Source organism: Oryzias melastigma, linkage group LG4 (assembly GCF_002922805.2).
Source record: "Oryzias melastigma strain HK-1 linkage group LG4, ASM292280v2, whole genome shotgun sequence".
Taxonomy (NCBI): Eukaryota; Metazoa; Chordata; class Actinopteri; order Beloniformes; family Adrianichthyidae; genus Oryzias; species Oryzias melastigma.
The window spans coordinates 28,844,655-28,857,480 of record NC_050515.1 but is presented as its reverse complement, the minus strand read 5'-3'; the positions used below and the strand labels follow the sequence as shown (position 1 = coordinate 28,857,480).

At 43.9% G+C, this 12,826-nt stretch overlaps 1 protein-coding gene across 1 annotated transcript; it reads left to right on the top strand.

Moving 5' to 3' along the window:
* Positions 1-3,095: 3,095 nt before the first annotated feature.
* On the top strand, positions 3,096-9,406 carry si:dkeyp-51f12.3 (uncharacterized protein LOC107988041 homolog). The gene is made up of 3 exons (XM_036211693.1): positions 3,096-3,472; positions 3,598-3,890; positions 8,839-9,406. Exons 2-3 carry the CDS (start codon positions 3,631-3,633, stop codon positions 8,996-8,998), a joined length of 420 nt encoding a protein of 139 aa, XP_036067586.1. The 5' UTR covers positions 3,096-3,472; positions 3,598-3,630; the 3' UTR covers positions 8,999-9,406.
* The last annotated feature ends 3,420 nt before the right edge of the window (positions 9,407-12,826 follow it).

The window sequence follows — 12,826 nt, the reverse complement described above, 5'->3', positions numbered from 1 at the left end:
TTTGCAGCAGTCACATGTTATTCTGCACACTTTCACAGCATAAGCACAACTGACTCAGAGGTCATTCTATCTACATATGCATGCATGTGTGACCGGCAGCTCTATCATGACAGAGTCAATGTAAAGGATGATCCGTGTTGACGAGTGCACTGAACTTTCTATAATAAAACCGAGCTGAAGGGCTGTGTCTGTGCTTGATTGGAATAAGGTCAAAGCAGAGACTTCGTCTTTGTGCTATGATTTACTCTGCACCAAGAAAATGAGAGGAAGTCTGATCCAGGAACCATGTATGGCCTCAAAGAGATCAGGGAGCAAAAGGCCTGGACAGACCTGAGTGAGAGCCTGTCCTAACAAGGACAAGGACGCACAAAACGATGGAGACGCTGCATACTTCAGTGGAGACGGCTGGAGTCTGAGCTTTCCCATCCCTGCTCCGCATTCCCTCGACAATCTCAATACATCTCGCTCTCTCCTCTCGCTTGTTTTGGATTTTTAAAAAAAACTTCTACCCCACCAATGAGCAGATTATTGCCTCCATCCATCCCTCCAACTGTCTGTCCATCCCTCTGTCTCAAACATGACAGTGAACTTTTCTGGTTGTGTGCAAGTCACAGATTTGCATTATGAACTCATGTTTAGCACATTTCACAATGACTGAGATCTTGTTGAACTAAACTGATTAGTTCTCAGTAATGGCCAGTCTCTTCAAAAACGTCAGCAGGATTTCAGTGTGGGAGCTGCCATGAATAATCATTTGTTCAATTTTTCAAGATTAGTCAAGAAAATTCGATGAACATATATGAATTTCTTGGAACAATTGTTACTTTCAAGACATTTAATGATGCTCAAGTGAAATGAAAACTTCCCTAACAAATGAAGAGTTTTCCTAATCTCATATGTCCAATCAGCCAGTTAGTTCCGTTTCTGCACAGGTGCTGCATGTTAGTGTGAATGCTGGTGTGGCAACACCAGCGGCTGAGGGCGGGGTACTGGACACTAAATCACACGGGGCACGGACACAGTCTGGGAGTTTTCAAAAGATATAACTTATTACAATTAAAATATGCTCAGCCTTCCTGCACGCACCAGACCGGGTCGACAGGTGGGAAGGGAGACCCAAAACCCCACACACGTGCACTATGCCATACAAGAGTGACGGGACAGGGAATTCCAACCCAGGGAGCACCTGTAACCCGGATCTTGCAGGGGGCTGGCTCCAAGATAGATTTAAAAAGAAGTACAAATTTATCAAATACACAAGCACACACATTCACACGAGACTCAAAAGCGGTTAAGACGGCTGGTTGTCCTAACAGTCCTGGGAGTTGGCCGACTTCTTACCTGTGTAGCAGATGCAGCCGTTTCATCCTGATACACTGGTAAATGTGTAAAAATAGGCCATTTGTAGAGTGAGCATGGAGGAATCTCACCAACAACAAGAGCAACATCAGCTTCCTGCTGGAGGAAGAAGAGGAGTGAGGACGTGTGGTGGAGTAAGAGGTCCCTGCTGCTAACGATGGAGGTTGGATGTGAGGACATCACGGGGGATCAGTGCAGAGGATGCTTCAGACATCCCCACATTTTCCCTCAGTGCATTGCATGGGAAAATATCAGCTGTGATGAAATGAGATGAAAATCTCTGACCAGAGATGAACGTGAAGATGATGGCCATAAGAGGAAGGACACCGCAGAGACCAGTGAAATGTACTGTAAACGTTATTTACAGAACTGTCAGCTGATTGTATTTTTCTTTTGGCTGTGTTTCAACAAGCTGCTCTTGTTGTGAAATGCTTTTTGCCTCAATACATAATTGTCTTCTGTTAGTGCAGAGGTCACTGACCTTTCTGAAACTGAGAGCTACTTCAGGGTATTGGGACATATGAAGGAATACCAGTTTGAAATAACACATTTGCTCAGTTTGCCTTTAGTTATAGTTTATTATTAATGAATAATGATCCTCCTCTATGAGAAGACACTCTCACAATAATTATCAACAATGACAACAATATTTAACATTTTATTAATCTCAGTAATTGTTACATTTTCAGATGATCTCTTACATTTCATGGGAAAAATGTCCCGTTTCACTATGTTGTTCCATGTTTATCAATTATGTAATGTTAGAGAAAAATCAACTTACACATTTTTAAACAAATCTTGCCACATTTTGACCTAAATTAATGATCTTTGAACTGGAGTAGGTCAGAGGTCACCTAAACTTATCTAAAGTTCATGAATCATGGACATATTTTTAAGATGTTTTCATTTATAAATCTATGTAAATCCAAGTATAATTTAAAAAAAATAGCAACAGAATAAAATGTCATTTTAGACGCAGCTCACAAGTGAGTTGTGTTATTTTTAGAAGAGACCTGAGGGCAGCCTGTGTGGTCCTTGGGGGCTACCTGGTACCTCGGACACCATGATGGTGACCCCTGTGTTAGTGTAACCCAGTCTACCCAAACTGGTCCCCGTTCTTTTTGTTATTATTGGTTTAAGCTCTCAATAGTGACAAATGTCTCAGATTCTGACCTGCAGTCACACACTGCCAAAGCGACGAGGCCTCCTGAGAGCACTGAGAGAAACAACGCTGGTTTAGACCTACAGGTGAGCAGATCTGGGAGAGACATGAGCTGCAGGTGATCCATGGTGTAGAAGAGAATGAACCACAGAAACTGAAGAATGTTGATAGTATCAACTCTTTCCCTGAGAAAAGAATCTGCTTCTCAAGAGTTTTGGGAAAGAAATAAGCTTTTTCTAGTCAGCTGAACTGTTGGTCAGAAGTGTAAGCGTGTTTGGCCAAATGAACTTTCAGCTTTGAGAATCATTTCAGTTCAAGAAATGAGGCAAACCAACAGAGAAAAACTGTCAAAGGAAAGAAAGTTTGTTGATGCTACGTGTTGGTAATGGGCTGGTGTTGGTGGATCCACAGATCCACAGACTCTCAGCTTCATCCACAGGAAAGAATCTCTGGAGATCAGGCCAAAGGAACGCGTGCAGTCTAAGACATGACATACGCGTGCGCGTTTGGAGCCTGTTTCATGCGTTAGTCCCCCCACCCCCAGAAGATCCGACCTGAACGTGTGCGTACACAGATGTAGGATGAGAGTCTTCAGACGGCCCAGCCCTCCTCTCCTCGTCACTAAAATCCTTCCTCATTATGGAAAACGCACTTCCTTGCTGCGCGCGACCAGAGGAAGTGCTCACCCATAAGAACATCAGCTCCTATCTCTGTGGCCCGATCTCTCCCCCAGAGCCGGATATGAGTGTCCAGCTGCGGGAGCAGGCAGCGTGGCAGCGGGGCGCGTCGCGGCAGGCGCGCGGGGGCTTTGCGTGGCGCGCAGACGGACCTGAGTAGTGCGCTTTTCCCGGGACTCGCGAGGACGCGTGGCGGGCTACACGTGGAGCTCCAGAGGGTCGGCACGGACGGGAGCGATGGTCACAGCTGCTGCTCGCTGAGATTTCCTCAAAGGTAAGAGGGGGCGGCGTTCGTGGCAGCGCGAGACCGCGCGCGCGCGCGCGCACGCGGGCTTTACGTGTTGCTCTCCCCCGTGTTCCCGGAGTTTGCTGAGATCTCCCTCCTGTCTGCATCTGCAGCATCTGCAGCTGGAGGCAGCGGAGCCTGCGGGCATGTCGGCCCATCACCGCACGCTGCTGTGCGTGGGCATGCTGCTGATGTCTGCGGGAGGGGTCCTGGTCTTCATCGTCAGCCCCCTCCAGACGGTGCTGTTTCTGCTCGGGATCTTTCTGGGCGTGGTGGGCATGGCCCTGTTTATCACTGGACTGTGTCTGGCCATGAAGAACCTCCAGGTGGCGGTGCCAGGACACTTTCTCCTGCACCCCCGCACGGGCACGCGCTTCAACCCACAGCAGGCCCAGGCCATCCAGAGGTACACAGAGCTGCATGCGGGTCAGCTGAGCTGCTGTGCTGAGGCGGTGGCCTCCGAGTGCTTCCGTCAGCGTGCATGTGAACATGTCCACCCTCTTCAGTTACAGCATTAATTATGAATGCATGATCAGACCTCGAGTGATCTGTGCAGCTGGAGCTGTTCTCAGCAGATGGAGGCCAACAAGAAACCGCCACCAAAACGCCCCAGCTTCACTTTTTGATTTCATTTTACTAATATATAAATAACACCATCAGTTCCGCTGTTGGTCCTTTTACGCTAAAACCAACTGCAAACAGTTTTAACTTGAAAAACGTTTGACCCTTGAACACCCGAGGAGTCGTTGGTGAGGCCTAAACTCTAAATCTTTAACATACTGTCACTTTTCAACTGTAATAATTCCAGTAGAATTATCGTGTTGAAAACTCACAGTAAAGCATAAGCACTGGAGTTCTGGTGTTAAAGGGTTAAAGCAAAAGCAACTTCTTGGTGTGGTGGGATGACATCACATTTTCAAAGTAAATTCAACTAGAAAATGCAATAATGCTATGAGAATACTTTTTGCTGAGAATGGTTACTCAATTTACTTTGATTGCTGAAGCGTTTTGCTGAAAAAAGCTTTTTGCAAAATGTAAATTTGCTAAAAGACTGGAAATTTCATTAAAGGAATATGAAAAAGTGTTGAAATTGACCCAAATTTCTGAAAAATTTGTAGTGAAAATTGTTAAAAATCCTTCATATATGCTAATTTTGCAAAAATATTTAGTGTGTTGCTTAAATGAGCTAAACTTCAAATTAGCCCCCCAAAAACCATAATAGATGCCAAATTAGCTATAAAGCTAGCTCGTAGTTTAAATACTAGCTAAACTCCAAAATAGCCTGAAATTTCTCAGTTAACTAAATTAATCAAAAATGTTAGCGTGTTGCTAAAATATTACATAAACTCTAAATGTTTTCTTTAATTACTCTAAAAGAGGAAAACATAACCCATGATTATATTTAAAGGCTTGTTGCTAATCTATGTAAATGTTGAAATTCAGACTTTCATTCATTTCCTATGGGGCATATTTTGCTCAATATCTCAAAAACTATGACGTTTATAAATACCAAAAGCAGTAATGTCCTGAACGAGCTGAACGTTTTGACACCAAGATTGTTGAAATCTCTGAAAGTGTGATTGAGTTTTTACACGCTGAAAAACGTACGGAAAGGAGCAGGAGGATCACTATAGAGTGAATGCTGAGTAAATATTCAATATTAATTAGGTTTTCAGCCCCAGCCCCATCAGCGAACAGCTGTTTTTTGGGGGGGAAATGTCTCTTCTTTTTGAAGAGCTCCACCCCCATCCCCCACTCGTTTCAAAGAAAGCTCAAACTGATGCGACATGTTTCAAAACCCGATTTGAGTCCAAATTGGTTTTAAAGTTCCATGTTAGACTTCACCTAAAGCATTCAAGTTCTGTAGCTGCTGACAAACCCAAATTATAATACCTCCACCACCGTGCTTGACTGTTTGTGAGGGAAGTTTGAACTAAAAGGTTTTCTCCAAAATGGACCTTTAAAGTCCCTCTCTTTGTTTGATCTGTTTTCAGTGTCCCAGTGCTCCTGTAATGATGATGATGCTGTTTTAGCCTAAATCTAAAAACCTGTGTCTGCAAGACATAGTTTCTGCAGCGCAGCAGGTGTTCATCAGAAATTCTCCTCTGAGTTGTGGGTGAGACTGTTGGTGCAGAGTGAGCCTGGCCTCATTTCCCATCAGCCCTTTGTTTACACTCTCTCCCACTAGCTTACAGCCCCCCACAACTCCAACATTACAACAATGGCAACACATGTCATTTCTATCCATCCATCCGGTTCTGATCCAGATTCCAGGTCATACGAGGAAAACAAGGACGTTCATGGATCTACTAGTCTGTATTTGGAGACTTTGAGCCACTAATTATAGTTTGAGTGTAACGACTAAAAGCTTTTCCCAACAGCATTTCTTTACCTTATCCTGATTCACAACAATGTGAATAAATACTCAGAAACACAGTTATAATCTTAACTGTTTTGTATTTGTCCTCCACCGTGAGAAAAAAGCTACAACTTTTCCATCGAGTGGGTCTTTAAGGGAACACATCTCCAGTGTAGTCTCTTTGTTTTGAAAACCTTGTGGGCTTTTTAGTCTCAGTTTTGGTTTCATTCTTTTCTCTAGAGAAGAGAATCCTTTTTCGTGCCAAATTTAATTTTTGGGATTACGTCATCAAAGGCTTTAGAGACCCAGTCCAATGAAAATGGTGTCCTTGTATGTTTCTTATGGTGGAGGACATCTATAAAGAAAATGAAGATTTTTTTATTCAAATCTTTATGGATCAAGAGCAGACAAAATCCCTTTGGAAAAAACTTGAAGTTGTTGCATACAAATTACAATCAGTGGGTCACTGGCTCTCTACTCCGCTCCATTCTGATAGATGTAGACAAATAGATCCATGAACGTCTTTGCTTTCTGGTCTGAGCTGGAATCTGGATCAGAACTGTACGGCTGGATGGAAATGATATTGTTGCTATTTTTTTAAAGAGCTCTCGGCAACTCAGAACTCAGAGGAGAAATTCTAATGAACTCCTGCTGCTCTACAAACTATGTCCTAGAAAACGACACAGCTATTTTGATTTAGTCTAAGCACGGCATCATCATCGTTCAAATATCAACACTTTCAGAATAGATCAAATGAGGATCAGAGTAGGACTGAAAAACTCTCAGCGAGGTCTATCAACAAACACAGATGCATTCCTCTCTGACAGCAGCAGTCTCACCTCGGATCAGACTTTTTGTGACACAAGTGTCTTAATCCCGTCCTCATCGTCCTGCTGTTGTGTCAGCACACATCTGCTCAAACTGACTAGAACTTCACAGAATCCCTGCTGCTTCCCACATTTCTATTTGGTTGAAATAAACAGAACTGTTACTCCTCTGAGTGGAAGTTTCAGACACGGAACCCCCCCAACAATGCTGGAAAACATTATATAGAATTACAAGAGCAAACTTTCCAGAATGTGATTCCCTGCAGAATGTGCTGAAGCAGTGAAGCTGAGTGCCAGCCTGCAGCGAGGGAAGCCCTGGCACAGAGAACAATAGACTGGCTCCATGAATCACGCCGGCTCTGCTTCCTGCTTCCCTTACATCAAGAACAACCTGCATCCTTGCAGAACGATAGTAGAACAGCAGAAAATCCTTCTGTTTTTAAACACATCTATTGGAGTCTAATCACTTTGCATTCTGACGTAAAATCTTTAACTTTTTGTAACTTTTTAACCGTTAACAGGATCATTCCAGTAGATTGTGAAGGAGAAAAACATCTCGACAAGAAGTTTTTATCCTTCACAATCTACTGGAATTATCATGGTAACAATTTAAAAAATTACAATAAACGGGACAGTTTCTGCTGAAATAGTGTTTTGTTCTTGAGAAACTGCACATTCATGAGTAACTGTAGAATTGTGTGGATGCAAAAGACGTTTGGACCAAGCCCCGCCTACTTTTGGCTGGGAGAAGGGGTGGCTGCACAAAAGACCCATAAATTCAGCAGACACGGTGCAGATCTGCAGTTTCTGAGGGCCTGCGTGTGAGCCAAGCCTGCCCCCCCAACAATTCACAACAAACTCAGCCTGTCCCGGGAGTGTGCGTGATAAATTTTAGATCAGGGGTGGGCAAACACAAACGGCAAACTTGTGGGCCACAAGGAGTTTCTAAAACTTGACAGATGGGCCAGATCAAATGCGTGAGAGAGAAACATGGAATCTGGACAAAAACATGCTTTTTTAACTTAAAAACTGTGGTTTTGTTTCTATATTGTAGTCCAATAGTATCAATTGGTTGATGTCTTTCAGGTAAAAACACACACTTGCTGTGTTTTCGGTGTTGGAACGATCAAAAAAATGACTGTCTGATTCGAAAACCTCTCATGTACATGAGAAAAATGACAGATCTTCCAACACAACATGAATGCAAAAATAAACACAAGTCAGTTTATTTGCGGTGCACCATGTAAGGCAGGGGTCTGCAACCTGAGGCTTCGGAGCCAAGGTGGCTCTTTGGTTCCTTTGTTGTGGCTCTTTAGCTTTAATGAAAAATGCTAATGATCAAATGCATAATAAATTTGTTATTTAAGTTTTGTCATTTCTGTTTAGATTTTTATCATGTCAAAAAAGTGAGCAAAAAATCTCCAATGCACTGTCAGAAATTCTGTAAATTCTGAATGTGCTTCTCACGGTACAGTTCCTCCATGAAATCACCAACCAAAGTTTCTTCTTCGCCGCACTTTTCCAGCTTGCAGCCTGATTAGGAGCGAGAGACAAACTTCAAGGGATCTTCTTGTATTTTCAAACAGAAAAAAGATTAGACAGACTGTCTTTGGTTTGAAGCAGGGAAAGTTTTAGAGCAGGAAACCTGACACCCCGACCACAGTAATGACTTCCTACTTCCTTTTTTTTTTTTTAAAGTGACTGTACATAATTTTCTCAACACTTGTAGCCAGTGATGTATGGGGTTCCATTTGTACAAAAAATATGTTTTTGCGTCCAGTCTGTCTAATGTCCACGCTTCTTTGATGATAGCTTTGTGTTTACTTTGTGATGTTTTAGCTTTATGCTTAAAACTTTGTATTTGCTACCGTCGTTGGATCTGGTCGTCGCAAAAGTCCTTAGCAACAGTTGCTAGCGTCGTTAGCTCCTGTGGTTTCACAGAAGATATTGCTTAGTACTACATAGACATGAACAAAAGTTCAATAAACTTGTTCAGTAGTCATAGACAATGGACAGAAAGCATATTTTTGACACAAATGGAACCCCATACGGCCCAGCCTCAGCCAGACGCTGCATTCAGTGATCTCAAGGTCAAATGAGTTTGAGTGCCCTGTGTTACATGACAGTTTATTCTGAAACTCATCACCTGTCTGTCATCCGGCTGTCAGGAGGTTGGACCGCATCCGCCGGGAGATGTCGTCCGACTCTGTGGAGGAGACTCCAGAGCCCGAGCCTCCGCTGCCATGCACCCCGCCGCCGTGGACCATGGAGCCGCCTCCCTCCTACGACACGGTGATGAAGAGCCAGCAGCAGAGGGAGCAGCTTTAGCCACCGGACAGCCTCACTCACATCAGTGCCTGTGGTCTTCATGAGGGCTGAGACTCCACCATGCTCTGGGTTTATGAAGTGTGACTATAAAAAAGACGGCAGAGCCTGAAACAACAAGGACTTGAGGACAAAAACGCAGTAACACTCTGGTTGCTGTTTCTCCTTTAGCCGTTGTGCCTGGATTCAGGATCGCTGGAGTGTCTTCCTGCAGGATCACCTGATACCTGTGGGCCCATTGGGCTGTAAAACCCGCCCCACACTGCACTCCTAAAGAAATCTAGTTAATCAGTTAATATCATTGACTGTATGAGAGAACTGGACTGAGTGACCCCCTGGCGTTCCAAACAGGAAGTGGCTCCAAGAAGCCAACATCCCACAGACTTCTATAGAGAAACAAACAGCTGTTATTCCGTCATTCTGTTGGTCAGAATCAACATTCTTCATCTGATACATTTTTTAACATGTAATTTATAATCCTCATTTTTATTAAAGATATTTTTTTGTAAATTATTGAAGTTATAAACTGACCAATCAGATGCCTCAGTGAAAGCATGTGGTGCCCGCTGGCCCCGCCTCCAAGGTTTGATTGACAGATTTCCCCCCTCACAAGCTGTCTCCTGATTGGTGACAGTAGTTCCTCTAAAAACCTGACTCAGACCGACAGACCAATCACTGCAGACTGACATCGTCTGGGTCCGAACGGCAGCGTCCGTATCCCAGGAATATGGCGACTGGATTGGCTTCATCTGGTTGGAGCTGGAAGCAAATGGTTTTCCATGGATGATGTCACTTGGTCCAGTTCTCATATACAGTCATTGGTTATTATGGAAATGAAAGCAAAAACAACACGTGTTAATCAGAGCTAAGAAACTAAAGATTTGTATGGGGCGACAGTAACTTATTTTCATAAAGAACTTTTTAACAGAAAGTCAGGCATGCATCAAGGAAACAGCACACCTCTGTGTTTAAACAAACAGCTGCAAACATGTTATTGCACAAGTGAAGAAGAAATAAAAGATTCTCTTCAGTCCTGAAGGTGACTGATGGTGTGAAGAGGTTGCTTTTATCAAACCAGCTTGGCTGTCTAAGTCTGTGGATGCATGTGTCCTTCAGTAGAACTCCGAGGTGAATCTTTTCCAGTTGCTCAATGTGTTTCTTTGGCTATTTCTTTAGCTTCTTCTCTAACTAGGATCCTTTCAACATCACTCTGGCCTGTGGAAATATGAATGTGCAAGACTGAAGAGCGGAGAGTTTGATATTTGTAAATCAGCGCTGGGCACAGCTGGTCTGACTTGCTTTGGCACTCATCAGATAGAGCTTTTTTGGTGCATCACAAACTGAGAGGATCTGCTCCAGAACAAACCAGTTACAGGTTGCAGTGATTGAGTGAAAAAGCAGTGGAACATGATGAACAAAGAGGGAAAACCCAGAGGCTGAGTCCTGCATAACAACTGTGAGAAGCTCAGTGAGAAGGTTCTCCTTCCTCAAAGTGAAGTTCAAGCCCTCCAGCCCTCCTGTGTGGCACATACCGTATACGTTTGTGCCTCTAGTGTTGTCTTCAAAGGCTTTGTTGATGCTGTGGAGCTCCTCACTGCAGCTCATTTCACTACAAAGTCCTTCAGTGACTCCAGAATACTAACAGCACACTGATATTTACTGCTCCACTTCCAGGAGAATCTGCTCCCAGAGAAAAAATATGGGACTCCAAAATGAATAGCCGAAAGTCCCTCCCCCTGCCGGAGCCGGACGCAAAAAAAACATAATTTACGCCCGGAATCATTGGCCAGAAGTTCTCGACCAGAACCAGTTTTAAGCTTTTTCTACCTTTTTCCTGTTTGTTCTCTGTTTTTTCCTGTTTCGTCTCTCTTTTTTGATGCATTTCTTTCTCTTTTTCACCGTTTTTTGGGCCTTGTTCCTGTTTCTTTTTTGCTGTTTTTTTTCTCTCTTTTTTGACCTTTTTCCCATTACTTCCTTCTTTTTTCCTGTTTTTCCAGTTTCTTTTCTAGTTTTTGACCTTTTTCCCGTTTTTTAATTTAAATTTTGTTATTTTATCTTGTTTTTTCTCTCTTCTTTCAACCTTTTTCTAAATTCTTCTCTTTTTTACACATTTTCCCCCAATTTCTCTCTTTTCTCTACCCTTTTTATTGGTGACACTCTCTGTCCCAGTGAAAGAGCAGCATTTCTCTGGCTTTTTCTCTGGAGGTAAACAGATGTAGTAACAGAAATCTGAACACTTGTTAATATGGACTTGACAGAAGTCAAACGATGAACGTTCTCTGTAAATTTGAAGGTGCTCAGTTGCTCCAAAGCAGAGTTGCTCCTCTCCTTTTGGTCAGCAGCCTAAACCATGGTGACCCGCTCGCTCCACCTGACATTTCAGACCTCACCTGCAGTTTGTCTGAAGGCTGCAATAAGCAGCAGAGCGGAACCTTCCTCAGCGTGAAATACTCGGTGCCTCCGCTTCACTCAGACACCAGGCAGCGACGTTGGAGGGGAAGCCGTACCGATACGGGCTGATGGCGGTCGGTCTGTGTGGTGGCGGCGTGGAGCCTCTGCCAGTGCTATCCTCAGATAAGAAGTTTGGAAGGAGGACTTTGGACATTCAAGTAGAGCCAGATATAATACTGACAGGTGTGTTCATCAGGTGAGTGTGACTGCTGATTTCTGCAGGGACAGCCTGGATGCCACCAGACACAAAATCCTTAACATACTGTAAGTTTTCAACTGTTAACACCACAATCCCATAGATGGTGAAGGACAAAAGCGGCTTGAGTCGCTTTTCTCCGTCAGAATCTACTGGAAGGATTCTGTTAACGGTTGAAAACTTACAGTAAATCAAATCATCACTGCCCTCATGCAGCTGCAGATAAAGATGACCAGCTCAACTTTAAAGAACAAAAAGTAGGAAAAGAGGATTTTTATTTCTGTCCTCCCCATGTGATTTCCCTGCAGGGCGCCGAGGCGCTGCCAGCTGTATGTGGTCAGAACTCCGGTTGCAGCATGTTTCTCCCTGAAGCGCAGAAGAGTCACAGCTGTCCAACTCTGCAACTGGTCTGAAGGAGACCAGGTCACCGGACCCCGTCCTGTAGTCAGGACCAGGATCTGCCAGAATCATGATCAGTTTTTTTCACTGTCATGGTTGGCGACTGTGACCTCCACCAACTAGGACTTTCTTTTTGCAATGATTGGTGCTAAAGGTAATCAAATATAAGAGTAAAATATCCACACAACAAATACAATAAATCAAATGGACTCAATTCTTTACATATGAACTTATTTCTGTTCATGTGTGGCAGGGAAAAAGTTGCTCTCATGGCAGGAGGTTCTGGTCTGGGTAGATCGGAGGGGAGTAGGACAGTTTGTGTCCTGGGTGGGAAGGCTCAGTTTTAATCTGACCTGCATGAATCCAGATCCTGGAGGTGTGCAGGTCAACCAGCCAGTGGATGCTCTGCAGTCTGACCCTGTCCCTGGCTCCAGCAGACCACATGGGGAAGAAAACAATGACAGCCGTGTAGAACTGCACCCACATCTTGGTAGCCAGTTCGATTTTTTTCAGCTGCTGCAGGAAGAACATCCTCTGCTGGGCCTGCTATGAGGGAGCTGATTTCATCCCCACCTGAGGTCTCCAGTGATGGTGGCTCCCAGGAAGCGGAACAAGTCCGATTCCTGTCAGGGAACGACGGTCGGGCTGAGACTTTCCTTAAAGTCCTCCTCTGATGAAAATCCTGTTTTTAGAGTTTTTAACATGTCTGTGTGTCATTTTCCTTCTGAAAGAGAGAGAATCCAGCGTCTGGAGCCACCAGGTGGCCAAAAGATTCCATCCATCCA

What these genes read in the sequence shown, in the direction of transcription:
- si:dkeyp-51f12.3 (XM_036211693.1), top strand. Translation starts at nt 3,631, where the DNA reads ATGTCGGCCCATCACCGCACGCTGCTGTGCGTGGGCATGCTGCTGATG. An exon ending in CAGGCCCAGGCCATCCAGAG is followed by an intron (nt 3,891 to 8,838) that starts GTACACAGAGCT and finishes TCCGGCTGTCAG; the next exon opens with GAGGTTGGACCGCATCCGCC.